Source organism: Mesoplodon densirostris, chromosome 1 (genome assembly GCF_025265405.1).
Source record: "Mesoplodon densirostris isolate mMesDen1 chromosome 1, mMesDen1 primary haplotype, whole genome shotgun sequence".
Taxonomy (NCBI): domain Eukaryota; kingdom Metazoa; phylum Chordata; class Mammalia; order Artiodactyla; family Ziphiidae; genus Mesoplodon; species Mesoplodon densirostris.
This window is the reverse complement of record NC_082661.1, coordinates 177599217-177627135: the sequence shown is the minus strand read 5'-3', so window position 1 is coordinate 177627135 and position 27919 is coordinate 177599217. Positions and strand designations below refer to the sequence as shown.

The 27919-nt window shown below is 55.0% G+C and overlaps 2 protein-coding genes across 2 annotated transcripts in view; one reads left to right on the top strand and one right to left on the bottom strand.

Moving 5' to 3' along the window:
* CDH23 (cadherin related 23) overlaps positions 1–27919 on the top strand; it is a 408054-nt gene that overhangs the window by 342588 nt on the left and 37547 nt on the right. The gene's annotated exons all lie outside the window — the stretch shown is intronic.
* VSIR (V-set immunoregulatory receptor) lies at positions 136–26539 on the bottom strand. The gene is made up of 7 exons (XM_060112399.1): positions 26295–26539; positions 15094–15519; positions 14274–14330; positions 7899–8006; positions 4430–4457; positions 2942–3138; positions 136–2774 (listed from the first exon to the last, which is right to left on the bottom strand). Exons 1-7 carry the CDS (start codon positions 26374–26376, stop codon positions 2737–2739), a joined length of 936 nt encoding a protein of 311 aa, XP_059968382.1. The 5' UTR covers positions 26377–26539; the 3' UTR covers positions 136–2736.

Sequence of the window (27919 nt, the reverse complement as noted above, 5' to 3'; positions counted from 1 at the left end):
CCAGTCCATCACCACAGACCCCCAGGCAGGGCCAGCCTGATCCAACAGCAGCCTATCCAGTGGCTTCTGCAGTGTGCTTTCAGAGAGGGTCGATTCCATTCCCTTAGCTTATCACTTGACGGAAATAAAGGCAGGAGATCTTTATTAAATGTGAACATCAGGAGATAGGTTACAGGTCCCAGAATTCCTGATACATCTCTTAACAATGACTTTGTGCCTAAAAGCACAAATTTCCCTCCCATGGCCTCAGACAGTGCCATGATCCATGAGCTTCCTGCCTCAGTCCCACCCTGCCCAGAAGGCCCCAGGGCTCCTCCCAGCCTCCTTGGAGGCAGGCACCATGCTCTTGCTCCCCTATTCCGTTCCATGCACCCCAGCCCACAGACACTGAGCCTGTAGGAACCGGCCACCAGAGCTGGCATCTCCAGAGGCACTACCACCCTGGGGCGGGCACAGAGGGATACCCTAGTGCCCTGCCCCTCCCCACAGCGTCAGGGAGGGTGCCTTTAGGGTTGCTAGGGGCAGGGCGTGTTGTCATGGATGAAGATGGAGCCTGGAGCTCAGAGTAAATTTCACTGAAAACAGGAAACCACGAAGCGATATGTTCGCTAGTAAGGGTCCAGAGAAGAAGAACTCGAGGCCATGCAGGAGGAAGCTGGGGAGGAAGTGTGGTGTCTTTCTGCTGCGGGGCCTCCGCCCTCCTCCACACAGCGTAGCTGGCCCTAGGGTCTGGCAGCCAAATTCTTAGAAGTTGTCTCTGCCTTGAGGTCAGAAGCTGAGGTTGGGCCAGGCCAGCCTCCCCATTGGGCAGGAGCATTCTTTCTGCACTGGGGCGTGAGGAGGCTGGTCCATGGGCTTGTCCTTCAACCCTAGGGGTAGCCTGGCCCTGCCTCGAGCAGGTATCACCCTGCCCATCCCTGCTCCCTGGGCCCCCACAAGCTGTGAGAATAGCTCCCTCTTTCTGCGGCAGCTGGCACTGAGTCCCCAGCAGCAGATGAAACCGAGGGGTAGATCCCCAGGGACAAAGCAGGAGCCAGGGTTTAGCATTCTGGCCACTGGAGGAGCCAGTGCAGAGTCTCGAGGCCCACGGCCTGTGCCCACCTTCTCCTCAAGGCCCCCAGGCACAGCTAGAGGCCCACGTTGACCTACAGTTTTGGGCCTGAGAAGGGAGCTTTTGGAGGCCACCAAGGGGCTCCCTGGCTTCACCTGCAGGCCCGGGGCTCACTGCTGCTGGAGAGCCTTGAGCTGTTCCCTTCTCCCACCCCAACTCCCGTCCCCAACCAGGCCCGGCGGGCTTCTCCCTGCCTGCTGGGCCCTTAGCCTGGCCTGAAGCCCTGGCTCTCAGCACCCAGGCCTGGCTCAGCAGAGCCAGCGTAGGCCGCTGGCAGATGAATGCCCAGTTGAAATGACACCCTCCACAGTGCAGTGCCCGGGGCTTCTGTCCAGCTCAAACTTTCTCCTCCCCTTCTCGGGCCCCACCACCCGTTTTCACCCCACAGTGTACAGAGACCCCTCCCCACTGCTCTCCATGCTCTAAAACTCTTTAATCGAAATTCCACAAAGGACTCCCCTCATATATGTGTATAAAAACAAACTTAGGTCATGTCCTGAAGCGGGAGGTGGGGCAGAGGGTCCAGAGCAGAGCGGGCATAAGACTTTCTAGGGACACGCCCGCTCCTGCCACCCGACAGGATCACGCTTCAGTGAAGGCTCAGCACAGATTGACTGGGGTGGCGTTGGGGAGAGGGCTCCCTGGGCCTCAGGCACCTCGGAAGCAGGGTAGGGATTTAAACCCAGCTCTTACGATCCACCCACAGGTTTTGCACTGTTGCCCAAGTAGTTTTGAATAGCACCCCAAGAGCATCACAGTTTGAGCAGTACATTCTGTGGTCACCATCTCTCTCGACCGCAGGGGGCAGGCGGTGGAGCCCTCTCCTCTCACCTTCCCAGCAGGCCCCTGGCTCTCCCCTCCACTCCCATCTGTGGTGGGTGGTGCAACCTCTGGCCTGGTTCCCATTGCCCAAGATGCCAGCTGGCTCACAGTGGCCACCGTGCCGCAGCATATACTTCCCGTTTTGGGGCTTCTGGCCAATGAATTCTGGGGACCAGAGTGCAGGCAGTGGGAGCCCCAGATTTGTGTAACGTGCTGATGGCTCTTCAGAGTTGGCTGCTAGAAGGCAGCTGGGGAAGGCTCCCACGGCCCAGGGTCATGCAGGCCCAGCCCCAGAGCCTCATGATTACAGAGAGCTTTGACAGATGAGCAGTCTCAGGCGAGATGGGGGAGCTGGGTCCACCACGGTGGGGAGGAGTCTCTCCACATCTTGTCCTATGCCTCGTGCCTAGAGGGTGGCACTGGGAAGTCTGCCCAGTGCCCATCTCTGCTGTCAGGTCCCAAGGCTTATGCCCCAGGGAGAGAGGCTGCCGCACAGCTGGCAGTTCTGGGGCTTCTAAGATGGTCATTTGGCATCAGTAGCTGGTGAATTTCAGGCCTCTGGGGTGGGATCCCAGCACCCCACCATCCTTGAGACAGGGGCTGAGCGATCCAACACCTCCCTTCTGCCATGTAGCATCCAGAGAGGCTGAGGGTCTGGCCATCAGGGGTATTTCAAAGAGTCTGAGCTTAGAGCAGGAGAAAAGAAACCAGGGCCAAGGCCAAGGGACCACTCAGAGGGCCAGCCCTAGCTCAAATGCACCTGCCCCAGGCCCGGCCACAACTGCCCACGGCCCCCAGCTGGTCTAGATGGCCTCAGAGTTTGGAGAGTCAGGGACAGGGTCTGCAAAGGAAAAGAGAAGCAGAGTGAAGTGGGGGTTCCTCTGTCCTTCATCCCCCCAACCCCACACCCTGAGGCTGTGAGGATTCCCCAGGGAGGGCGGGGAGTGAGGCTGATGCCCTGCACGCCATGGAGAGGCCATAGAGCTGTGAGGGCAGAGAAGCACTTACCTAGGGAGGGGAAGAAGACATCCCCGGGGCCTGGTGGAGACAGAGGAGTGTTGGGCTCAGAGAGCAGATGCCGCCCAGACTCAGAAGGCTGCCTCCGGGCCACATAGGTCAGGGGTTGCCTGGGCTTGGTCTCTGGCATCCCATGGGAAGGTGGAGGGATCTCAAAGCCGGGGTTTTCAATTCCTTGAGTGTTGTTGCTAGAGAATCAGAATTGAAGGTCATCCGTGCTGCCTGGGGCTAGGCCTCTGCCCTCCCGCCTGCCTTCCTTCTCTGCTCCCTTCCCCTCACCTGCCTTCCCACCCCAGGCCTCAGCAGCCTCTCCTAGCAGCAAGGGAGGATCCAGGGCCAGAGGGAAAAGGCCATGGGCTGCCCTCCCCACCTGCCCTGAGCTAAGGGCATCTGACCTCAGCTCCACCCTGTGGTCTGACCATCTGCCCCAGGCCCAGGAAGGAAGCCCAGGGTCAGAGGCGCCTCAGGAATCTGGGGACAAGTCTCTCTTTGGTCAGTAGAGTTAATGGCCTTAGCACTGAATGTCCCCACAGCTTGTCTTGAGCTGAAGGGAGGCGTTCTTCCTGCTTGGGAGTGGGACAACCTCTGAGGACCCCTCCAACTCTGAGATTCTAGCAGGATCGCTAGCAGGACTTCCTGTGACCCGTCTTGAATATCATCCCTTTCAGACATCAGGGAGGAGCTCTGAATTGGGTGTTGCATGTACCGGGGCCAAATTTCTAAATGTGGCTCATTCCCAAGCACGCCCTCCGTGCCAGGCTCCGTGCCAGCTTCCTGCCCAGAGTGCACCAACACACATTCCCTGTCCACTCTATCCCCAACCTGCCTCCTTCCGTCTGAGCCCGGTCAGCCTCTGCCCTTGTAGCCTGACAGCCTTCTCCTTGGGGTGCCCTGCAGGGAGGGGCCACAACTCCAGGTGTGCTGGCCTCCTTTGCATGTTTCAGTGTCTGCCTGGGCTCAGCTGCTTCCTCCCCTCCCCCACCCTGGCCTGGCTGACCACTGAGGCCCGAAGGGTGGGTGTGTAGTTCATCCAAGCATCCTGGAGCTCAGACTGCTGGGTGAGGGGTGGCAGGGAAAACAGCCCATCGGCACAGATGTGTAGGCCTCGGTGGCAGATGGCAAATGCTCTTCTAACCAGCTGTGCCAGGCAGCTAAACAGGGGCCCTACTGCCCAGAAACATCTCCTTCCTGACAGCTGGCCCAGAGCACAGGGAGGACCAGGGAAGCCACACCTGTGTTCTCAGCCCTGTCGTGGTATAAGCAGTGACTGGAGAGGAGAGGGGAAGAGATCCTGGTGAAGTTGGGAGAATCAGTCTGTCCTGGCTAAAAGATCCCCCTCCCCCTTAACTGCTGCAGAAGGAGTTTGGGTGTAGATGCTGCCCTTCAGAGATGACAGGAAGAGAGACAGCCTGCCAGACTCTTAATCGGGGTGGCACAGGCTGCTGGAAGTGTTCTCAGGAAGGTCTCCATGGGCCTTACCTGTCCATCCGCACCAGCTCCTGGGCACCTAGGGACAAACAGAGAAGCTAGTCACAAAGGGAAGGCTTCCCCAGAGAGCATCCCTGCCCTCACTGGCAGATGCCCCTCGGGGAACGGGAGCAGTCCTGGATAGGGCCGTGCTCAGCCCTGGATCCCACTTCGGTTCACTCAGGAAGCCCGTATGGCAGGCAGTTCTCTGCGTGTCTACCCAGCAGGTGAGGCCTCAGTGAGCGGCCCGTTTTGACCGGTGATCAATGAAATTTGGGCTGCATTTTACAAGCGTCTGGGACAACATTTGTTGCCAGGAAACCAAAGGCAGCCAATGATTTCTCCCATGTCTTAACTTGGTGATGTTAGACATTCATGATCAACCAAAGGCCTGGCTCCTGAACTTGCTGTTTCCTGTTTGGACGTTTGTCACGTTCTGGTCGTCAGCCATGAGTTACTGGGCAGGAGTGTTGCAAGGTCAGTTCCTAATTAGGGTTCCTGGTCCTCTCTGTCCCATCCTCTGCATTGCCTAATAGGGTGGCTTTCAAGGCAACATCTCTTAGAGAAAACTTAGGGGGCCTGAGACCCTATCACTTCTCAGCCATGCTACTGCTTTCTACTCTGCAGCCAACCGCCCTGCCCCACTGTGCGGGTTCCCCACCCCCCAAACTGGCCACCAACCAGATGTAGTGACCCCAACTTCCCTCTTTCTTGCAGCTCCCCATGTACTCCCACAGATCTTTCTCGTTTTTTACGAGCTTTGCTGCTGATTACGATGGGGAAACAAGCGGTAGGGGAGGGGCACAACAACAGAACACCCACGGGAAGTTGCACACAAGTTCCTGAAATCTCTGAGGTATCAGAATCATGGCTCCTTGTTTACCAAGTGACTGCGTGGGGCTTCGTGCAGGTTTCTGCGTTCCCTCAGCTTATCCTCTCCTCTGCCCTGGGGACACCGAGGCTCTAATACTAGAGAGGTTGCCACACCCACTGGCCTCCGCAGCACACGCCTTCCTCAGTGCCCCCAACCCTTTCTCTTTCTTTTTTCCTGAGTTTGGCTCGTTCCCAAGCATACTTTCTGTTCCAGGCTCCGTGCCAGGCTCCGTGCCATCATCCTGCCCAAAGTGCACCACACACGCTCCCGTGCACTCTGTCTCCGACCTGCCTCCCCGCTGCCCCACTCCGGGCCACTCGGCCTCTGCCCTGTGGCCACACTCCTCGCGTGTCCCAGGTGACTTCTGTCGCCATAATTCCAACAGCTGCTTCTAGAGTCTAGATCAAGAAGAATGACCTGAATCTCCACTCCCTCTCCATTTCGTGCCTGGTTTCTCTAGCATCGTCCCCTCTGGCATCTCTTGTGTCTGTCTCTAAGCCTTCGACCATGCAAGTCATTTTTTTTTTCTTTCTGGAGAGGACAGAGGACTGGCCTCAAAAATACTTTTTTTTTTTTTTTTTTTGCGGTACGTGGGCCTCTCACTGTTGTGGCCTCTCCCGTTGCGGAGCACAGGCTCCAGACGCGCAGGCTCAGCGGCCATGGCTCACGGGCCCAGCCGCTCCGCGGCACGTGGGATCTTCCCGGACTGGGGCACAAACCCGTGTTCCCTGCATCGGCAGGTGGACTCTCAACCACTGCGCCACCAGGGAAGCCCTCAAAAATACTTTTATTAGGAGATAAATGATTGATACCTTCCTGTTACGGCATATATTAAATCTGGGGAAAGGTGCTATGAAGTGGCTGCCCATCACAGACATGGGGCTCATTTAGAGTTTCAGAAGCCGTGCTCAACGCTGGTCAAGGCACAGCCCTCGCCGGCCCAGCGCACCCCCCCGAGCCTCCCTTCAGTGCAGTTCTTCAGCACCCAGCTCATCTGTCCCGTCCTCTGCGAAGCCCTCCGTCTGCAAGTGTCCCAGTGCGTGGAATAAGAGATACTGGGGGCTGACCCCGGCTCCCCGTGTCCTCAGGACACCCCACAGTGTTCTGGCCTGGGGATGTCCCCTCTCTGGGTTTCCTTCCTCCAGCCCGGGACAGGGGCAGAGCCTTGGCCAGCCCCTTGGGGCCCTGTAAGGAAGGCTGTGAGGCACCAGAACAGGGTCAGCAGTGCACCTCCTCCACCCAACGCTGTCCTCTGCCAGGAATTTGTTCCCCAGTTCCCATTCCCTGATGGAGACAGCCCTGTGGTCTGGAGTAAGGGGGACAGAAAGCACCTCTTTTGCTGGGAGCCAAGCCTAGCTGAGCGTGGCCCCCTCCTCGTCCCCTTGTGGAAGTGCTCCACAGACGAGCAGGAGCTGAGGGCAGCTCTGCAATGATTTCTCTCCCTGGTTGATCCCCTGGGTTCCTCTTTCTGCTCCAATCCCTTTACCCTCCCCCACCCCGGCCCCAACCCCAGGGTATTTGTGTAGTTAGACTGTGGTGGATTTCGTGAGAGGAATAAGGGTGTCCTGAGAGGAAGGGAGAGGTGGCCGCAGCCTCTGAGTGACCCAGGGACAGAGGGGTGTCAAGTTGTTACAGTCCAGCCGAAGGCAATCAGGTGCAAGCCAAAGCCTTCCTGCAGAGGACAAGAGGGGAAGAGGCGGGGGAGGCGAAGCGAGGGCCCGCACCCTTCTGCTCTTGGAAGACTGAGACTGGACGAGGCTCATGGGTGGAGTCAAAGGAAGGGCAAGGGGCACTGTCACCCAAAGAGACGGGTGAAAATGTAGTTGTGGTCACAGTTTGAAACCTGGCTCCACCACGTACTCGCTGTGTGGTTCCTTAAGGGAGTTACTGAATGGCTCTGTGTCTCAGTTTGCTCAGCTGTAAAATGGGGCCAACGGTAGGACCAAACTCTTAGAGGGGTTATGAGGAATATGTGAGAGAATGTATATAGCAAGCTTGGCATGGTACCTGACACAGCAATCCTACTGGTTAGGGGTCGTCTGCTATGACGCACATGCTGATGAGCGTTTTTCATTATGTGATGGGACTATATTCCCCGAAAAGCGTGAGGTGAAAAGCTCTGAGTCTGAGTCTTAGCTCTTCCACTTACTAAGTTATATAACATTTGGTTAGTTATTTAACCCTGCTGATCTTAGGTTTCTCACCTGTAAAAGGAAAGAGTTGAATCAAGTTATCTCTAAGATCCCTCCCAGTTCTGATAATCCAAAGGTCATTTTGTCCCAACAATTGCTACCAAGACAAGCCTACCCATACATTAAAGCAGGGCCCCAAACAATCTCCAGGTGGTAGCACTTTTATAAACCAATTTCAGCTACTCTGTATGATTATTCATTCATTCAACAGTTATTCATTGAGCACCAAGGGGCTAGTGGATCCCCTCCTCTCTCCACCATTGAGCCCAGCTCCTTGCAAGGACTGTAGCAGCTCCTGTCTCTTGAAGAGCAGAAATGTGCCTGCCTTTAGCCTTTGCTAATCCCCGTGGCTGAGAGGGGGGCTGGGGCAGGTCACTCACACACCCACCTAGCCCAGGCGGGCAGGGATACTCACGGCGGTTGGAGGCCACCTGCCTTTGCTTGTAGACCAGGAGCAGGATGAGGGGGAGGCAGAGGATGCCCACGATGCAGGCGCTCGTAGCCAGGGCAGCAGCTGTGATGCCTGAAAGGACAGAGGCAGCCAAGGTGAGGCCCCGTTCCCACTGCACCTCCGGAGGGGAAACTCAGGCCCAGAGAGGGAAGGCCTGGCAACAGGGGGACCCACCTTTACCCACGCCCCACAGCCAAACCCTCACTGACTTGCAGAGGCACTGAAGGTCGGGGGACCCCAGGGGGGCCAGAGCACCAGAAATCCGGCCAGGCGCTTACAGCTGAGGCTGCTCAAGTGGGGAAAGAGAAGGGTCCTCATCCCAGCTCACTGGGAACAGCTCGACCACCCTGGGTGACAGGTTGTTCCCTGAAAAGGGAGAGCAGGCCCTTCACAGACCTCATGCCACAGAGTTCAAGGTCAGAAGGAGCCCGACAGATGAAAAACTTTTGGAAATAGTGGTGATAATTGCACAACATTGAGAGCATAATTAATGTCACTGAATCACACACTTAAAAATGGTTAAAATGGGGCTTCCCTGGTGGCGCAGTGGTTGAGAACCTGCCTGCCGATGCAGGGGACGCGGGTTCGTGCCCTGGTCTAGGAGGATCCCACATGCCGCGGAGCGGCTTGGCCTGTGAGCCATGGCCACTGAGCCTGCGCGTCCGGAGGCTGTGCTCCGCAACGGGAGAGGCCACAACAGTGAGAGGCCCGCGTACCACAAAAAAAAAAAAAAAAAAAAAAAAAAAAAAAAAAAAAAGATTAAAATGGCAAATTTTATGTATGTTTTATCTCAATGAAAAATAAATGAATAAAAAGCCCTATTTATCCCTGGAGAGACTCCTTGGCTCCAGCATGGGGCCTCTAAACTGATCTCACATGTACAATTCATGGGGGAAAATCTTGGGGCAGGAGCTAGGGAAATGTGAATCCTTGTCCAACATTTAAAATTTTTAAAACTTTTGAAATCACACACACAAAAAATTACAAGTTAAAAAATATTCAAAAGTTTCTTCCTCCCCCTCTACCCAGGCCCCCTCCAAAGACATAATCACTGTCAGCCGTTTTTTTGTGTATAGTCTAGATATATTCCCCGCATATATGGGATCACAGGACAATTGCTTTTCCCACTTAGCACAGCTTAGACACCTCTCTGTATTGGCACAGAGATCTACCTCATTCTGCCTAGGGCTTTATCACGTGGCTCACACAAAATTTATTGAAACAGTCCCCTACTGGTGTGTATGTAGGTTTCTTCCATTTTCAGCATAACTAGTAAAGTAGCAATGAACTTCTTGTGTAGGCATCTTTGCTCACTTGGGCAAGTACATCCGTACATAAAACCCTAGTAGTGAAAGTGCTGAGCCAAAGAGTAAGTGTATTTTCTTTTAGGCTATTGCTAAATTGTCCTCTAAAAAAAACTTGTACTGCTTCAAGATCCCATCAACAGCATGGGAGGTTTGATATATTTCAGTCCATCTGCTGACTCCAGGAGTTTGGCTGGGAACAGACGTGGCCTCAGAACCACAACTAGTGTAAATGCATTTCCTTCCCAATTTTAGCCCTTCCCTCTGACAGAAAAACCATGGGCTGGGATACCTTGTCACAGCGTCAGCTTGGCTCCAGCGAGCTTTGGGGAGGTGAACGGACTCAATGTTGCCTTTGCACTACTTATTTGGGAAGAAAGGCTGTTTTTATCTCATTGTATTGCTGAACAACCTGACAGTGTAAACAAGCTTTCAGGGGATTTGTTCAGACCTCAGAAGAGAACAAGCTGTTTTCAGGCGATTTAGAAGTACCCGCTGGTACAGGAACAGTTGCTGTGCTATTACAAAGCAAGTTCGACTCCACATTAAAGCAGGTTCCCCGCAGATCTTAGCGAGGCTGCACTTTGAGAGTATTGAAAGTTAAATGTTCTATAATTCAGACATTTGAGTATCTCTGAACCCCATCACAGGACCTTATTGTGGGCACTGAGAAACCGGCTGCACAGCGCCCTTTTCTGGTCTTCAAAGCAGGTCTCCTCCAGACTGGTACTAGGCAGCATTTGGTGTAGTCCATCAGTGACCACTGAGTCCAGCTCCCTGTTGGCTGTGGGTGGCTTGGCCCAGCCTCTACCTGACTCCTGTCCCCAAGCAAAGACTCCCTCTCTTCGGCCCCTCTAGGGGATCAGGACTTGGTTTCCTTACAGCATGGCCTGGGAGTTGAGGCTAGGGCCAGGGGGCAGGGTTTGGGGGGAGTTCTGTGGGCCAGTTGCCCTCCGACACCATGGGCTCCTCTGCAGAGCACAGCCTCGCCACAGCTCCCCAGCCCTCCTGCTACGTGTGGCCAGTACCTGGGGGTGAGGTTGGGGGCTCCTGCTCTGTAGCCATCCAGAGCCAGACTCATGCTTAGAAGGTGATCAGGCACCGGCAGAGGCACCTGCCTAGCCAGCAGCAAGCAGTGTGCCAGGGCCTTACACAGCGGGGTGGGATGGGAGGGGCCCAGCCTGCTCAGCGAGTCTTTGTCCAGGGCCTGCCAGTAGTACCCCGAGGGTGTTCATGGAGGAGGGGATGGGGCTGGATGAAAGCAAACCATACCTCCTGCTGTGTTGGGGGGTAGGGAGGTTGCTTCTCAGGGAGATGGGCTGCCCAACCCCCTTCCCCAGGTTCAGTGAAAAACCACAGCCCCCCAGCAACTCGGGGCTCCTGGGCTCCTTGGGTACCACCTTCCTCAGCCCCACTCCTCTCTTATCACCTCCCCTGCCACCTCAAGCTGCTGTGAGCGTTCAGAGGATTTCACAGACCAACTACTCTCCTCCTCCCCAGAGATAATGCTAGGAGACTGGGGCTGCAGCCAGAGAAGGGAAACTCAAAGAGCTTCTTGGCTGGAAGCATCATTAACTGATCAGGTACCAAGGCTGGCTGGGGGGCACCTGTCTTACAGCAGGGACTGGGATCTTTCCAAAGGCAAGTGGCAGTGGAGGGCAGTACCCAGCGGTCAGCCCTAAGCACATGGGTCACCAGGCAAATGTTTCGAACTGTTAGAAAACAGGATATGTGTCCACTGTCTGCTGCCATCTACTTGCCATCCTGCCTTGGCACAGGGGAATGGATGAGATGACTTGGGAAGCCAGGCCTAGAATTCCACATTAGAAGTAATAGTAGCCAACACATACACAGCACTTACTCCGTGCCAGGCGTGGTTCTTAGCGCTTTCTTTACACAGAGTACCTCATTTTAGCCTCATAACAACCTGGAATGTATGATTATAACTGTCATCTCCATTGTACAGATGAGAAAACTAAGGCACAGGGAGGTTAAGCAACTTGGCTGATTTCAGGATCTGTGCTCTTACCCACTTTACCACACTGCCTTTCACTAGAATGGACTCAGGTTGCAACTATGGCCGACCCAGTACTTAATTTTTTTTTAATTAGTTGCCAACATTTTAAAATTCAGAGAGTTCATGTAAAATCTGGACTTCTGACTTTGCTTGAAAATTCAGTGGCTCTGGCAACCCTGGGCCCCCTTCCTGGCATGTGGCAGTTGGAACTGCAAGTACAGACTGGCAGCTGGGGGCTCACCACAGACTGTACCCCTCCCTTCTGTCCTACCCACCAGCTCCCTGGCCCTGCGGGCATTTAGTTTTTGAGCCCTGACTCAGCACCTTAGATAACACAGGGGGCCTCCCTGTTAGTTGGAAAGGGACACGCTTGCTCACATTGCTCAGAGGACACACGATGCCTGGAGAACGGAAGCACTGCCCGAAGCCCACACACCCCACCCAAAGGCATAGCCGGGTTTCTCTTCATCTGAGACCACTTCCGCCTTAGTGCCAAAACTCCACCACAGCTGTAGTCTGCAGACCTCCAGAACCAAGGGCCTGGAAGGGGATCAAAAGGGGACTCCAGAGATCATTGACGCTATCCCCCTGCCCTTGACGCCGAGACAGAAGCAAACATGTCCCTTTGGCCTTTAAGTAGCCAATTCCCTGTAGACAGTAGTTCAGGGAAGCAGGGACCAGAGTGAGGCTGCACATCCCGCGAACTGGGGAGGAGGAAAATGTCAAAACCTGAGAGCAGAGGTGCCCAGCCAAGGAAGCCTGACCCTTAACAGTCAAGTTCAAGGTTCTGCCTCACCCTTGGGCTCTCATCAGCCAGACTCCTGGGATTTCCCAGGTGACTCCTGTTCCCTTAATTCCAGCAGCTGCTTCTCTAGAGTCTAGATCAAGAAAAACAACCCAGATCTGCACCCCCTCTCCATTTCACACCTGGTTTCTCTAGCACCATCCCCTCTGGCATCTCTTGTCTCTGTCTCCAAGACTTAACTCATAAAGCTAATTTTCAGAAAACGAGTGTTGACAGAGGGGAAGGCCCCAGTGCTCAGGCAGGGTTTGCACACTGAGAATCAGGCACTCTGGCTTCTCCTCTTGGCTCTGGGAGACTGGGAACGAGTCCCTTCACCCGTCTGAACCCCGGTTTCTCCATCTGTGAAATGGCGGCTGTGGCGGAGGTATTTTTGCGGGAGCAGAAGTGGGACTAGGGGGTTGCTCAGAGTGGAAGGGGCGATGGGGAAGTAAACACTCAGGGACCCCGCCACGTGAGGCTCACCCTGTCCTGTGCACAGCACGCATGTGCGCACACAGTCATGAAGCTGCTGCATGGGAAGGGAGGGGCTGCTCGGGGTGGGGGGGGCCCCCCTTTCCACCCTCCCCAGGGAGCTGCCAGTGGAGGAAGTGAGGAAGGCAGCAGCTTGGTGCTGAGGCCACACACGAGCTCTGCGGTGTGCAGGAAGAGGGGCTTGTTCTTAATTCCATGTGGGTCTAACTCAGACCCAACTGTGCGTTCTAATTTTGTTCCTGGCTGGTCCATTTGTTGCTTCAAAAAAAATAAGTGGTTCAAATAGAAAGTCACCACAGCCTTTGAGTGGGGGCTTGGCCGGGGCTGTAGCTGAACTGTTCCCATTCCTGGCTTCAGTTTTGGTGTATGTCCTCCTGGAGGGCAGGGAGGAGGCCTGCACTTTTGTGTCTCCAGGGCCTAGGCCGGGGCTGGTCCACACTGGATGCCTGATAAATACTAACAGAGAGAAGGCTGAGAAAGCCAAAACCCCTCCTCTCAGAAGAGGGGCGTGTCCCTAAGATGTCCCCCCTTTGCCTGCTGTCTCCAAGCTGCTGGACATTCTCGCCTGGCCTTCTAGTGCCCGGGCACCTCTTTTTTTTTTAAATTTATTTAATTTATTTATTTTTGGCTGCATTGGGTCTTCGTTGCTGCTTGCGGGCCTTCTCTAGTTGTGGTGAGCGGGGGCTACTCTTTGTTGCGGTGTGTGGGCTGATTGCGGTGGCTTCTCTTGTTGCGGAGCATGGGCCCTAGGCATGCAAGCTTCAGTAGTTGTGGCTCGCGGGCTCTAGAGCGCAGGCTCAGTAGTTGTGGCGCACAGGCTTAGTTGCTCCGCGGCACGTGGGATCTTCCTGGACCAGGGATCAAACCCATGTCCCCTGCATTGGCAGGCAGATTCTCAACCACTGTGCCACCAGGGAAGCCCCGGGCACCTGTTGAAGCAGTGCCCCCATCCCCTGTAGGGCACCTCTGGGCAAATTCTAGGGGGCTGACTGACACCCACCACACTGTGTGTCCAGTCTCCTACCCCGACGTGGGAAGAAGGTGATGTGAGCACAGTCCTAGCTGCACTTCCCTTGTCAGCTGTATGAATTGAGGCAGTTACGTCACCTCTCTGGGCCTCCATTTCCATGTATGTAAAGTGAAGTTGGTGATGCCTATTTCACAGGGTTCTTATAAGAAGCCACTGAGATACCAGTACTTGGAAGGACTTAGCACAGTCCTGGCACATAGTAGGAGCTCAAGAAAAGGTAGTTCTGTTCCCCTTCCTGAGCCTCTCCTTCCTCCCTCCCCACACAGAACAAGGAGATTTTAAATAGTTGAGTCCAAGCCAGGAGGACCCCCACCACAGTGATCCAACCTTTGCCTGTGGCAGAGGGCTAGTGGATAGGAGCCATGCCCACTGAAAACAAGCTCGGCACCCTGTGGCACCCAGTACCTGTCATGAGGGCACTTGGCCAAAGGTCACTGCCGGGGCACAGCCCCACTCAGAGAGTCAGGAGCTGGGACTCCAGGAGCCGCTTTCCTCAGGCTTTGGGCCTTGGAAGGGGCATGGGCTTCTGGGGGCTGCAGCCCAGTGGCTCAGGTGAAGGAGGAAACAAAAGGGAGAGGCAGCAACAAAGGAGGAGGAATGGGGGCTCCGTGGGCTCGGTGTGATGAGGTCAGAGGTCAGAATGAGGTCTGGGTCCAGGATGAGGACAGAGGAGAACAGAGAACCCAGAAGAGCCAAGAAGGTGGTTCCTTACTTTCACTCTCCTTGGAGGAGGGTGGGTACACAGTGCACTTGGATGGTGCTTCTTCGCCTGTGGGAACAGAGAGAAGGGTCATTAGGTGGGCGTCAGACCCAGGAGGCCAAGAAGACTTGTCCAGGCTGGCATGCCCCCCCCTCCTGTCACAGGTACTCAGGCTAGTGTCCCCTTGGCAACATTGGCCCAGCTGCACGCACACACGCACACACGCACACACACGCACACACACGCACACATGGAGGCATATTTTCACTGCACAGCCAGGCATGCCCTGCCCATTGTCATGACACATGACACCCTCAGGGGCATGTCGATACCTACCCACACCCACACCTCTATCTAGTCTACCGCCCCTTGCCTTCTCACCTAGACAGACAGACAGACAGACAGACACACACACACACACACACACACACACTCACTCACTCTCTCTCTCTCTCTCTCTCTCTCTCCTAACTCACACCCCAGGTGTGAGCCATGGAACTGTGGTGAGCAGTCATACTCCCAGCCCAAGTTCATACACCCCCTCCCGTTAAAAAGTCCCACTGTCATAAACAGAGCCACGTACGCCCTTCCGTCCATCACACCCAGCTACCCAGAGAGACGCGCACACAGCTCCACACACCGTGCCACCCCTGCAGTACCAGCACCACCTATACAGAATCACACAGCCTCCGGCACAGTGTCACACCATCAGATGCACAGCGCCACCCCACAGCCACGCTGTCCTCCTCTCTGCTCTCCCTCCCAGACAAGCACAGGCACCATCCCCAGCGGGACGCCCCCACCCCAGCTGTCCCACAGAGGCAGCCCTCACCTCTCTGCACCTGCAGCTCCATGGCTCCGTAGAGCCGCTGCTCCGAGTGGCGGTGCCTGATCTCCACCACCAGGCAGCAGTAGAGGCCGCCGTCCAGCAGGGTCAGGTTGCGCATGGTGATGGTGAAGTTGCCGTGGTGGTCAGAGGCTGACTGCAGCCCATGGCGCTGGGCCAGATCCTGGCTGGAGTTGGCCTGGTGGCCGCTGTGGTGCAGGTGAAGGTCCTGGAACGTGAGGTTGCGGATGGGCCGGCGCTCCGAGCAGGCCTGCACCTCACCCCGTGAGCTGCGGTACCAGGTCTTGTAGAAGGTCACGTCGTGCCCTTTGGCCAGGGGGCCCAAGAGTCTGCAGGTGAGAGTGACGTTCTGTCCCTCGGGACACACATACAGGGAATACGGCGTGGCGACCTTGAATGCTGCCACCAGACCTGCTCAGAGAGACGAGAGCCTGTCACCCGCCTGAGCCGGCGCCACTCCCAGTGCCCCCAGAGTAGGGAAGAACCTTGGTCTGGGGCTTCAAAGATGCGGGTTCCCCAGCCACAAGCTCTGGGCAAGTCAGCTGACCTCCCCAAGCCTCAGCTTCTTCTTTAGTTCATGAACCCGGCTCCGTCCCAGGCTGTGTGGGAGGAGCCACAGGAGCTTCTCCAGGTGTAGCTGGATGAGGCATAGGAGAGACTCCAGGCAGGCAGCAGACTGGGCCCGGCCAGCGTGTGTCCCTCTCCCAGGTGGCACATGTGCTTCAGCCCCAGCTCCCATCCCCCTACTGCAGGCACCATGGCTCTGCCCACACCTGGCGCCTGGCACTTCCAGCTTCCATGCACAGTGCTGTCGGGTGGGAATCAGGGTGAGGAGAGGAAGGCTGTTTGGGAAAAGCAGCGCTTTGCCCTTGACTGCCCCTCTGGGGGCCAGCGGCTCCTGGGGCTGGCCTTGCCTTCACGTCTCCTCATCCGTGAGCACTAACAGAGCATCTACCTGCGTGAGGCCTGTGCCAGATGCTACATCTCATCTGGATGCTACAGCTCACCTGGATGTGGCCTCTCCAGGGGCTTATGGCCTAGCTAGGTAGACAAGTCCTGCCTCTTGACGAAATAACCCCATAGGCTAACGGGCAAACCCGTACCAGCCTTCAGGGCACTTGGAGAAAAGAGGACGTGACCTTCCTGGGGATGGGAGACTTCTTAAAGGAAGGAGGGTCTTTGGGGTAGATGGACAGAGAGGATTCCAGCAAGTGGAAGGTGGTAGGGAAGCAGGAAAACCCAAGGTGTCTAAGGGTCAAGGACAGGCAATGCAGAAAAGGTCATCTCATCCAGGCACCTGCCTGCCACCCAGTCTTCTTAGAAATATTTTCTAGTTCATTTTGTTTTCAATAAGCAAATGAAGCCATGCCCAGGTCCTCTTTATCCTACCCCAGCCTCCCAGCATTTAACCAGGTTCACCCCCCATAGCACTGTCCATTAAAAACAGAAAATTCTGTCTAGCTATGAGCCTCAGTTTCCTCCTGAGTGCAATGAGGAAAATATTAGCTACAAGAGCCTTGTGAGGGGACAGGATGAGGAAAAGAGGAGAACGCGAGATGCGAGCTCTCGTGCCCCCTGCAGACATAGGAGGGATAGCTATAGTTATTACACGTTAGTGATACTTTGATTTCAATTGGCTAAAATCAGGGGCTGTTGTGGGCAGACAGGGAAGGAGGACCCTGTAAATATGTACAGGATCAAAATGGATATGTCCTTTCCATGGCCGTTGCCTGAACCCAAGATAACAACACAACTTCTTCCTCCAGATGCCCCTTCCCTATTTTACAGCCCATCCCCCTCTCCCCTCACCTGGCAGAGCTGAAAGCCTGGCCCAGTCAGGAGAAAGGCAGCCTGGTGTAGCTTTGGAATTAGCCCACCCTGCACTGGAGTCCAACAGCTGAGAGTTACATAGACCCTGAGCCTCAGACTCCTCACTATAAAACATAGAAGTGAAACAGCTACCTGCCAGAGTTGAGGCAGAATTACAGATAATTTACATGAAATGCGCTGAAGGTTGGTGCTTGATATCTGGGAAAGATAGGTCTCTAACTCATTTCTGCAATTCAAGAGACGTTAGGACATTAAGAGTGAAAACCGTTCTGCACGATAGAATGGAGAAGCCAGATTCAGATTCTCTCCCACTAAGGTGTGAATGAGTGGTAACAGCTGTGGTCCAATCTTGGCGTGCCTGCATATTTAAAGCACAGTGTGAGGAGGCAGCAAAGCCACGGCCCCAAAGAATATGTCTGCAAGGGTGGAGTTTTAAGCCCCAGAAGGTAAAAAGGACAGACACACACCAGAGCCTCCCACTCACAGCACCCACATGTGAGAGAGAGCCATGTCTGGGAGCCCCAGATTTTTGGAAAGTCATTGCCAAGGTAAGCAGGGATTTCAGAACTTCTTTAGCGAGATGCTGATCTCCCTTTCCAGCAGAAATATAGAAGACCAGAAAGGGAAAGTTGTTTGCCTGACATTCCAGAGGGTATAAACTCAGAATCTAGAGCATGGGGGCTTCAGGTAAAGCAGGATCTAGTTAGAACTAGAAGAAGGAATAGCATGGGCATGTCTAACAACCCAGTAAGGTAGCTGTTCTTTTTATTCCTGTTTCACCAATAAGGAAACAGAGGCACAGAGATGTTAAGTAACTCAACAAAGTTCACATAGCAAATAAGTACTAGAGTCAAAATTAAACTCAGGCACTTAGACTCTGTACTGAAAGAAAAAATTGTAGAAACTGGCAGCCCACCGGCCATACTCAGCCTTCAAACATATGTTATTTGACTCTCAAAGTATTTTACTATGTTTTTTTTTTTTTTTTTGAGATCGCCAAAATTTAAAGACCGGGAATTTGATATGAAAATTCCGACTGTAGCTTCTCTTTGAGAGTCAGTAAATCAACACTAAAGCAGCTCTCCTATGAGGCAGCCATCCGCTGGATCTGAGCAGTAGCCTCCTTTTTAGATGGGACACTGGTGTTCTAGCTGCTGCGGTCCCTCCTACTTACTCCCTAACTTCCCACCTGGCCTGCCTCATTCCCTCACCGTAAATGCCCCGTGGGCATCTGAGTTTCTGATCCATGCGTGTGACTCCTTGGTGTAACCAGGGAAGGATTCTACTCCCCAAGCCCACTGTTCTACAGTTGAAACCCTCAGGCTCAGAGAGGAAATGATCCACCCAAGGTCCCCAGTGGAAGCCTGACTGCCAAATTTTGGCTGTGCCAGTAAATGGAAGTGGGGAGTAGCTACAGAAAAGACGCTCTAAGGGAGCATTAAAACCCACCCAGAGAATGGACCCTGGATTATTTCTGCCCTGTACTCCCCACTTTCCCCAGCAGGCCACAGGGCAGCTCCCAGCAGCATCTCTCCCAGCTGGTAACTGGTTTCCCCTTTTCCCAACATTATCTTCAGCCCCAGAACTATCTCCAAGGGTGAGAGCCGAATCCAGATCCAGCAGCATTTGCAGGAGCACACACACCTTGGGGGCCACGGGGAAGCTGGCTCAGTAGAGGCCAGGGCCGCAGGTCTGGGGTGGGCAGAGGCAGACGCAAGAAGTGGAGCACAGAGCTGAGCAGGGCGGGGAATGCTGAGTGGACAGAGGTGTGGACGGGTTGGGGCCAAGATGTGGCAAGCCTGAGGCTAGCTTGTGGGCGGGGTAGGTGTGGGCAGGACGGGAGCAAGGAGCAGGGCCTTCAGTGGGGCACCAGCCCAGGGCCTCCAGCAGGACGTCAGACCCAGAGCCCCCTGGGTCCAAGCAGCGGTGTTAATGACTGCAGAATTGCCCAGGAAGTGGTGGAGAGGGGCTTTTCAGCCCGAGGAGCGATTTCGTTGAAGACCCACAGGGGGGGACACAGAGAACTCGGGTTCAGAGACAGAGTTGGGGAGGGGGCATTGCTCAATCCCTTACACCCCACACGCCCCAGAAGGACCTCTTCCCCTTTTAGAAAAAGGAGAAGCTACCCTGGGCTTTAGGTTTGGGCGTGGGTGAGAGTATTCAGTTTGAGCAAAAGGGCCAGATAGGAGTGGGCCAGGCATCTACAGGTTTTGTCCTGGGGAGAGAGAAAACATCTTGTTTGTGGTGTCTGAGACTGCAGCCAGGACAAGGCCCACGGGCAACCTGTCCTTAGGAGGACTCTCAAGGGCACGGCGTTAGGGAAAACAGCGCACGTGCCCCATGCCTTCCGTGACTGCGCGTGTGCATGTGTGTTATCAGGGGCTATAAATAGACCAGCTGGAATCATAATTATTGGCGGGAGGATGTTGCTTATTGCCAGGGGCAGATCCTCCTGGACACCTGGGGCATTGTCGGAGACTGGGGAGGAAGGCTCCCGGCTCCAGGGTGGCCGAGAGCGTGTAGGACAGGAAAAGGCCCCCAGCCCTGGGCTGAGCCTGTGCCCATGTGGGAACCATCCTTCATTGTGCTGTTCTTGGGTCCCTGCACCACCACCCCCAGCCCCCACCTGCTGCTGGGTAAGATGGCAGAAACACCTGGAGGAAGAATGCTGTGATCCTGGGAAATGTGAGGTCTCAGAATTAAAACTCTGGCCTGGGCAGGCAGATCCCTAGGCCCCAATCCCCACTTAGCCATGCCCTTACTTTGTGCCTTTGGGCAGGTCCCATCCTTCTCTGGGCCTCCCTTTCTTCCTCCTATCTGGAGAGACTCCCCACATTCCTAGGCCCCTTCTAGCTCTGAAACCCTGTGGCAGGTGAGAAGGGCTGTCTTAGGGCAGAGGAAGGAGGGCAAGAATGGGCTACAAAGGTGATGACGGGCATTTATGAGCCCCTCTTACATGTTAGGACTTGCTGAGCACTTTATACTCGTTTAAGTCTCACAACGCCCCTGATGTAGGTCTCATTATCCCCATTTTAAAGAAGAGGAAATCAAATCAGAAGTCAAACGATTTGCCCAAGGCCACACAGCCCTACGTGGCTGAACTGAGACCCACACCTTGGACAAGCCAGCACGACAGGCAGCAAGAGCCCTCCACCCCTCCTGCGGGTGGGGCTGACACCTCATCCTCCAGCTACTCAGAGTAAACTGACCTCCGGTTGACATCTGTGCTCTCCACGCAGCCAGCCTTGCTCTGCCTGAGACCCAAACCGAAAACATCATTCTTTCATTCCACAAATATTTACTAAGGTCCCAACATGAGCCAGGCCCAAGGCAGAGAGGCCATGGGAGTGCAGAGTTCCCTAAGGAACTTCTGCTCAGAATTTAGCCCTGCTTCTGCCACTTTCTAGCAGTGGGACCCTCAGCCACAGAGGGCCTCAGCCTCTTGTAAAAGCTCCAGTGTAGGGGAAAGGAGTTCTTGTTTAGCTTCATCTCAGGATGCTAGTTTTTTGTGACCTCTTTCCCCCCATAAGCTTTCACCTCATGAAACCCTGTGGGTGTGCATGGGATGGGTGTGTGTGGGTGTAGACAGGCCTGTGTATTTACCCTGACCCGGCATGAGCTTAGTCCACAGTCGCCAAGGCAACACCCCAGCCTTTGGAGGTGGGTCCCTGACTTGATTAGTCAGGCCTAGGAGGCCCCAGCCAAAGAGCTGAACTCTGTCCAGCTGCTAGGGGTTGTAAACAAACAGTTACTGATGGCCTGCTATTGCTGGCCCTGTGCTAGATGCAGAAGGCCAGGTCCTCGCCCTCAGAGGGGGCCCCAGACAGACATGGACCTCGTCTCCAGCTCCCTGCCAGACCCTGTCCTCCAGGACAGTCCATGGAGGGTATAAGGAAAGGCTAGGCTCTGTCTTTATCAAGATGGAGAGCACAGAGGGCAAGAGGCAAGGACCAATCAGGACTGGTCCTGATTCCAGTGCTAAGCTCCAGGAAGTACCTCCAGGACAAAGGGCCGAGGGCCCAAAGCCGGCAGGTCCACCCATGGGGCTCCGCGGCCAGTGAGGACAAAGGGCATCTCAGATGTGTTTATTGATACCTGCTCCTGCAGGAAGTGTCCATTCACATTGGACCAGGGAGTCTGGGAAGGGGAAGCCAGGCTCTATCGGAGGAAGCGGCACTTCCAGCACATGGGGAAAGCATCAGTGCATCTGGGGCTGGAGGCTGTTGGCCAGCACAGCCCCCCAGGGAGGGCCTGGGCGGTTGGCCAGAGCCGCACCAGTGGATGCGTCTTTGGATGACTCGTTCCTCAGCTCTCCCAGGCCCTCCCTGAGGACAACTGTATGTAGCCCAGACTACCAGCTCCAGCCAGCTACCCTCAAGATCCTGTGCTGTGAAGACTTCCTAAGGTTCAGATTCAAATCTCTTTGTGCCCTACCCTCAGTGCAGGAGGCTCGGTGGTAATGATATAGTAGCAGGCTCTTAACTCTGTGCCAGGCATCATTCTAATCACTTTTATATGGAGTCACTTATTGAATCCTCCCTCCCTATAAGGTAGGTACTATTATCATCTCCACTTTACAGATGAGGAAACTGAAGCACAGAGAGGTTGAGTAACTTGTACAGAGTCTCATGAATGTGAGTGGTGGTGCCAGGATTTGAACCCAGGTCATCTCGCTCCAGAGGTCTGGGGTATAGAAGTAGCCAGGGATTGACCAGAGGCTCCACCTCCTTCCTGAAGATGGACAGGCTGCCCTGGCCAGTGAGTCTGCAGGCTCCCTCTCCCACTCTCTCCGTAGTTGTTGGGACAGCCCGTTGGCCCCAGCACGGGGAGAGGACCCAGCTAGAGCCACCGTATTTATTTGGGAAAGACAACGGGGGCTGGGAGAATTGGGGCCTGGAAGAAGCCCAGAAAGGCCTGCTGACCCTGTCCTGGCCTCTTAGGATGAGCACTGCCATCTCTCCCTTCTTCCAGGAGAGCTGAACTGTCCCCTGCCCCCAGCTGCCGCTCCTCACAGTGGTGAGTTTTCTTTTTCAATGGAGAGGAGCTGACGGCACCTACAGCATAGGTGGTTTTACTTTCACTTTTATGGCATTAAATAACACTGCATCGCATAGAGAGAAGGTTATTCCCTTTTCGATTCTCTTTCAGTCCTGATTACATCAAAGAGAAAGTCCCAGTTTGATGCCAGTGTGTCTTCAAAACATCTCTATTATATGCTAAGCTCTTCTTTTTTTTTTTTTTTTTTTTTTTCCTGCAAGGTACAGCAGGCTTGGAGCCTTCCCCAGGCTATAGTTTCCAACTAGAATTTACCTTATTTGGTTTTCCTATTATGTACTTTTATGATTTTGTTCTATTTATGGCAAGTGACACAGGCTTTCCATTTATGGCAGTGATACAAAGTTTCCTTTTAAAATCTATTTACTTAAGTCAAAGAATGAGTAGAGTTAAAGAGGGCACATATAATGATGGGCAGACACTGGAGAAATCCCCAAAGTGGTGAACAAATGGACTGAAGGTCAGGAAACACCATCATGGAATTACCCTTCCGAAGTGAGTGGTCAGCGTTGCCGAGACCCTGTTACCCAGCCTGCCCAGGGCTCAGATAAAGGCGGAGTGTGTGTTTGTGGTCCCACAGTAAGTGAACAGCAGACACAGGGCTTGACCCCCGGTCCCCATGGGAAGTAAGATCCTATGTAGAAAGGTTAACGGACTAAGCTGGCTCGGTCACGAGCAGAGCAACTTCATTACTGAGTTACTGATGGACACAATGGTGGCCATTGTCTTTCTCTCTGGGGATGGTCAGCCAAAGTAAACAGGCTGAATGTTGAGCTCAGTTGCAAGAAAGACCCCAATAAGACAAGGAAACCCTGAGCCCGGCTTGCCTTGAAGTGGCAAAGTCCCATCTCTGGGGAACTTTAAGAGGAGAATCTACAGGCACCTCCATGGGCATTACAGACTGTAAGTGTGTAGAGGTGCCACAGAGGGCTGGGCCCAGCACTTCAGACCTCCAGGATTCTAGAGAGTCCTGTCCCAGTGAAACCAGTCAATGCCTTCCCATGCTCTGGGCGCTCTACCAGACCCTGCAGGAAGCAAGGAGCTAAGGTGGTAAACCAATGGCATGTGGCCTCCAAAAGCCAAGAGGCAGAATAATATTACACAGCCAGAGTTCACCAGGTGCCAGGCACTATGTTATGCCAGGCTCTGTGTTACGTGTGCGCCGAGTATTCACAGCAGCCCTCTGAGGGAGGTGCTGTCGTCATCCCTGCGGGAGAGATGATAGCACTTGCTCATGGGTGCTCGTAACTTGTACAAAGTGACAGAGCAGCAAAGGACCATCTTGGGATTTGAACGGAGCTCGGATTGACTCCCCAAGCCAGACTGTTAAGTGACAGGGTTGAACGGGAAGCCCTGGCATGCAGGGCACACAACTCCAGGTCCCTTCCATTCTCACACAGGGTGGCATCAGGAAGGCCTTGGGCACGCCCGCGCTGCTGCTAAGGGGATCCAAGGGTCCATCAGAAGCTTCACCGCAGCTCCCTGGTGCCCCCTCCCCTGGTGAGGCCAGACTGCTCCTGGGTGAATGGTTGGCTTAAAACCTGGCACCTCAAGCTCAGTCTTTGGGGCTTGGTCAATGCTGGTGAGGGGTCACTGCCAGTACACCTGATGGGCACCAAGGACCCCTTTCTTCCTCTCTTCTTTCCCTCTGTCTGCTTGGGCCTAAGATCCCATATGTGTGTGCATATAGGGAGGTGGCCTTCCAGCGGTGTACCTCCCACCTGGGTCACCCTCTCCTACGGAGGTCAGGCCCCAGCAGGGAACCTTTGCCCTACTTGGGGGAAAGAGAGAGCAACCAGCCCAACTCAGCAAGGGGCTCCCCAGTATTGCTGCGTACGCCTGGCATTGGGTAGAGGCTCCCTTATGCCCATGGGCTGGCCTCAAGCCTGCTTCTCTCCACCTCAGGGCCTCTGGGCAGCAGACTGTGGATTTCCTAAGAGCCGATCATTGCTGCCTCAGAGGCTTGCACCATTGGGTTAGTCAACAAGGCCCTGCAACCCTGCTTACCATACAGGGGAAGATGGGCTCTCACCTCCCCAGCCCCAGTGCGCCTCCATGGGCTAGTCCCAGAGTTTGGGACTCTTGGGTCAGCCTGTGAGGACATGGCAGGGACAATAACTTCCACAGATCCTGGGAAGGCCAATAGGGGGAGAAGAGGCTCTGCGACCCTTGGGGTCTGCTGGGTCCTGGCTCCCTAGGTGCTTCCCTCCACCCATTTCAACCTGGGTCAGGCCCAGTAAAGGGGTATCTGCAACTTTTCCTAGGGTCCTGTGCACCATTATCACCACCACCATTCTCCACGGTGCTGGCCCAGCCCCAAGAGCTAGAGAACAAACAGGTCTGCACTAGCCACCTCCATCTCACCTTCCCAAAGCATCAAGGCTTTGACAGTGAGCAATCCTGCCTAGGGCCACCCAGCACCTCAGCAGGCCGGTGAGCATGTCTTTCCAACTCAGACACCCTCCGGACCATGCCTGCAACCAGGCCTCCCTATCTCTTATCCCCCTTCTGGCACACTGTACTGGGTAGCAGCATGAATATTCATTAGCACACCCATATTACAGTTAGGAACACGGAGTCCCAGAGTAGTTCAGAACTAAGAGAATTCTCCTGACTCCTTTCAGTGGAAAACTGCTTCAAACCCTAATTATCTCCTTGAGCTGGGCCCAGGAAGAGATGGAGTGCCAAGCTGTTTAAGTAGCCAAGACCTCTGGGGGTGAAGCCTCCTAGCTGTAGAGACAATATGGAGTGAGGGGCTCTGAGCCTCTCTGCTACTGGCTCTGTGCACGCTGGCTCTCTATGCCCTAGTTCTCTGGAACTCAGTTTCCCAAACTGGGGCTGCTGAACAGAGAGCAGCTCAGCCAGAGGAGGACAGGGTAGGGGTAAGAAAATTGAAGGGCCTCTTGGGGTCACTTGGAAAGGATGGGGCAAGGCAGGCGGTCTGTAGTGGGTGGGATGCTGGCCGGTCCTGCCTGCCACCATCCACTGCTCCTTTGGGAAGCCCTGTCTGCCATAAGCCATGGCCTTGGTGCCGAGACTGCTCCCCCAACCCCTTTGGCTCTTCCTGGGGAGCATCCAGTTCAGGGCTTAGGCATCTCTGTCTGTGGGGTGTGGGCTCCCTCCTCCTTATAGGAGGCCCAGGCCAGCCTTCCAGCGCTGAGATACCATGCTGCCTGCAGGCTCCCCAGTTTCTGAGGTGTTTTCCAGGTTCTCTCCAAACCCTCCTCTTGCTCTTACCCTGTCTTCCCCTTCCTCCTCTTCTTCTGACTCACCCACTGGGTCCCTTGCCAAGCTCCCCACCTCCCTCCTGCCTCCCTCTGACTCCCTGCATGACTCACACTTTCCCTGAGCCTTCCCAGGGAAAAAGTTTAAAGTTTAGTTCCATAGGCTGCCTGCCGGCCCCCTCTTCCCTCAAGATCCAACTGCTTCAGTCCTGGACAGGCAAGAAGCAGGGGCCAGGCTGTGGGTACCGGGACTTTTGCCCCTGACTCAAGGAACCCCTGTGTCCTGACCAGGATACCACCTAGAGTTGTGACAGTCTGGACTTTGGAAGGGGAAAGTGACACCTCCCTGTGTATGGCTTCTGTGTTTGAGCGGAGGAAACTGAGGCCCGAAAGATGCTATAAGTTATCCAAGGACTTAGAAGGGGCTCACAGCCAAGCTGGGAAATGTCCCACATTCTCCCCAGTGCACGTCCTACACCAGTCCCTGAGCTGCAGCTTTGCTAAGATGCTGGGAATCAGCTGACCACTCAACTCTCAGCCATCAGACCCTCAGGATAAGGACCAAAGGGCGCCCATGTCCAGCTGTGGACCAGTGCCTGCACTGACTAGTGCCCACCAAGGCTCAACCAAGAGTGTCACCAGGGTACAGGACACTGACTGAGAGTATACAACTTCGGCGCCTCGTAAGATCCTGGGGCCCTGCCGTGGGGCAGGGAGAAGCCACAGGTGTCAAAAGCCAGTGGCATCCACTAGAACACATTGGGCTGTCTCCACCGTGTTTATCTCTGTTCTGCAGAAGGTACTCGTGCCTGGGCTCTCTGGGTTGGGAAGGGCTGGACAGGCAGCTGCTTGGGCAGCTGTCGGCATACACATGTGCCCACCACCCAGTCAGGGCACTTGGCAGAGAGCCGCCGCCCCTGCCAAGCCATCCTAGCGGCCTCCCTGCCGCGGGCTGGGGTCACGGCAGGCTGAAGGGGGCTCCCAGGGCGCCCCCATCTGACCTGGGACCCCCCCCCACCCTGCCCCGCTGTGCTCTCCCGTTGCTCCTCCCTAGCACCCAGGCTCCACCGACCTTACCTCGGGAGGCAGCCAGGAAGAAGGCGAGGAGCACAGGCCCCCAGCGCCAGGTGCCAGCCTCCGGGACTCGGGGGACGCCCATGTCGCCGTCGGGCAGAGCTGCGTCTGGCGCAGCCGGGCCGGAGCGGAGCCCGGGGGCGCGCAGGGGGCACTCCTGGTTCGCAGGGAGCGGACGGGACGCGGCCGGCGGGGAAACCTCCGCGCGAGTGAGCGCAGAGCAAGTGAGCGCGGCCGGCAGCCCGAGAGCCGCCCGCTCCCAGGGGCCCACAGCGCCCCCGGGCGGCCAAGACTGGAGCGCTGCCTCTCCAAGGGCCCCCGCGGGAGGGGCTTCCCGCTGACTCGCACCCGGCTGGCCTTGTAGGTGGGGGAGCCAGTCAGTATGCCAAGAGTCAGCGCCACTTGATCGCCCGTTTGAAGCCTTTTCTTCTCTCCCCCATTACTCTTTGCAGAGGATTAGTATTGTTGTAAAGCCTGAGAAGTACATCTGCGTCTAACTTAGCGCGATACATCGTCATCATCATAGATTGTATCAGCCCTCACCCACCAGCAGAGGCTTGTACCTGACGTCCTCCAGCCCAGCCCAGGTCCTGGCACTCCCAGTAGTGGAATGACTGACTGAATGAATGAATAGATGGACAGATGAATGAAATGTAACTTTTGTAAAGAGCTAGGTGAATGAGTTGGAGGAGGCTTGACTGTAGATTCCAGAGCCTGCAACACCCTTGTGCACGTGCACACACACACACAGACATGGCACAGGTGCAGGAGTACCCAGCAGGCTTGGCACACCCCTACACTAGGACACACACACGTGTGTGTGTGTAACATCAGGTAGTGTGTCCCACAGAAAATCAGCAGTACTGCTCCCACCCAGGCCCCAGCCTGTCTTACTCCCTGCACCCTAGATGTCTGCAGGATGCTCTCTCACACACACACCCCCTCTAGTCCTCTGCTCTTGCACCCCACCCAGCACTGGCACTGCAGTCCTGGTCTCAGAGAGAAGGGGCTCTGTGGGGCAGCACTATTAGAGCCCCCCACTCTCAGCCCCTGCAGACTGGACGATGGTTAAACCCACTTCCAGGAGTCTGGGAAAGTAGGACATGTCAGTACCACCCCCATTGGTGAGGCTGGAATCCATCCCTTTCCTGTAGGGCGGCACTCGTGTGCTCTTGCTGTGGCCGAAGGGGCTCAGGAGGATGCAATGCTGGGCTCCTCGCCAGTGGCAAGTGCTCAGAGCTGTATCTTGTGTGCAGAGCCACAAGATGAACGTGGTGGCCTTCCTTGACAGCCATCTTTACTCAAGTATTTGGGGCCTCTACCACCATTTTTAATGGAAACTAATGCAAACACATTATGGAAAAGATTGCGAAATTTATATGAGCTTTCAAAGATAACAGGAGAGATTTCAAAGGTATTTCATTCTTGAGACAAATGCTTCAGGCTGTTCCCCAACTCAGTGCAGGTTCCCTCTCCACTCCGGTGGGAAAGTTTGAGCAATGCAAAACTAATGCATTTTCCCTCTCTGTGTGATAGTTATTTTTATGAAGATTCATTGAGACTCTAAGACCCAAAGGAATACCTCCCTGATGGAGGAGGGATTCAGACTGATGATGGCAGACCAGGTC

Excerpts from the sequence above, each read along its gene's own strand:
- VSIR (XM_060112399.1), bottom strand. The coding sequence starts at position 26,376 with ATGGGCGTCCCCCGAGTCCCGGAGGCTGGCACCTGGCGCTGGGGGCCT. Across the intron at positions 15,520-26,294 it reads CTTCCTGGCTGCCTCCCGAG|GTCTGGTGGCAGCATTCAAG; the intron begins GTAAGGTCGGTG and ends CTCTCTGAGCAG. Across the intron at positions 14,331-15,093 it reads GGAGCTGCAGGTGCAGAGAG|GCGAAGAAGCACCATCCAAG; the intron begins GTGAGGGCTGCC and ends CTGTTCCCACAG.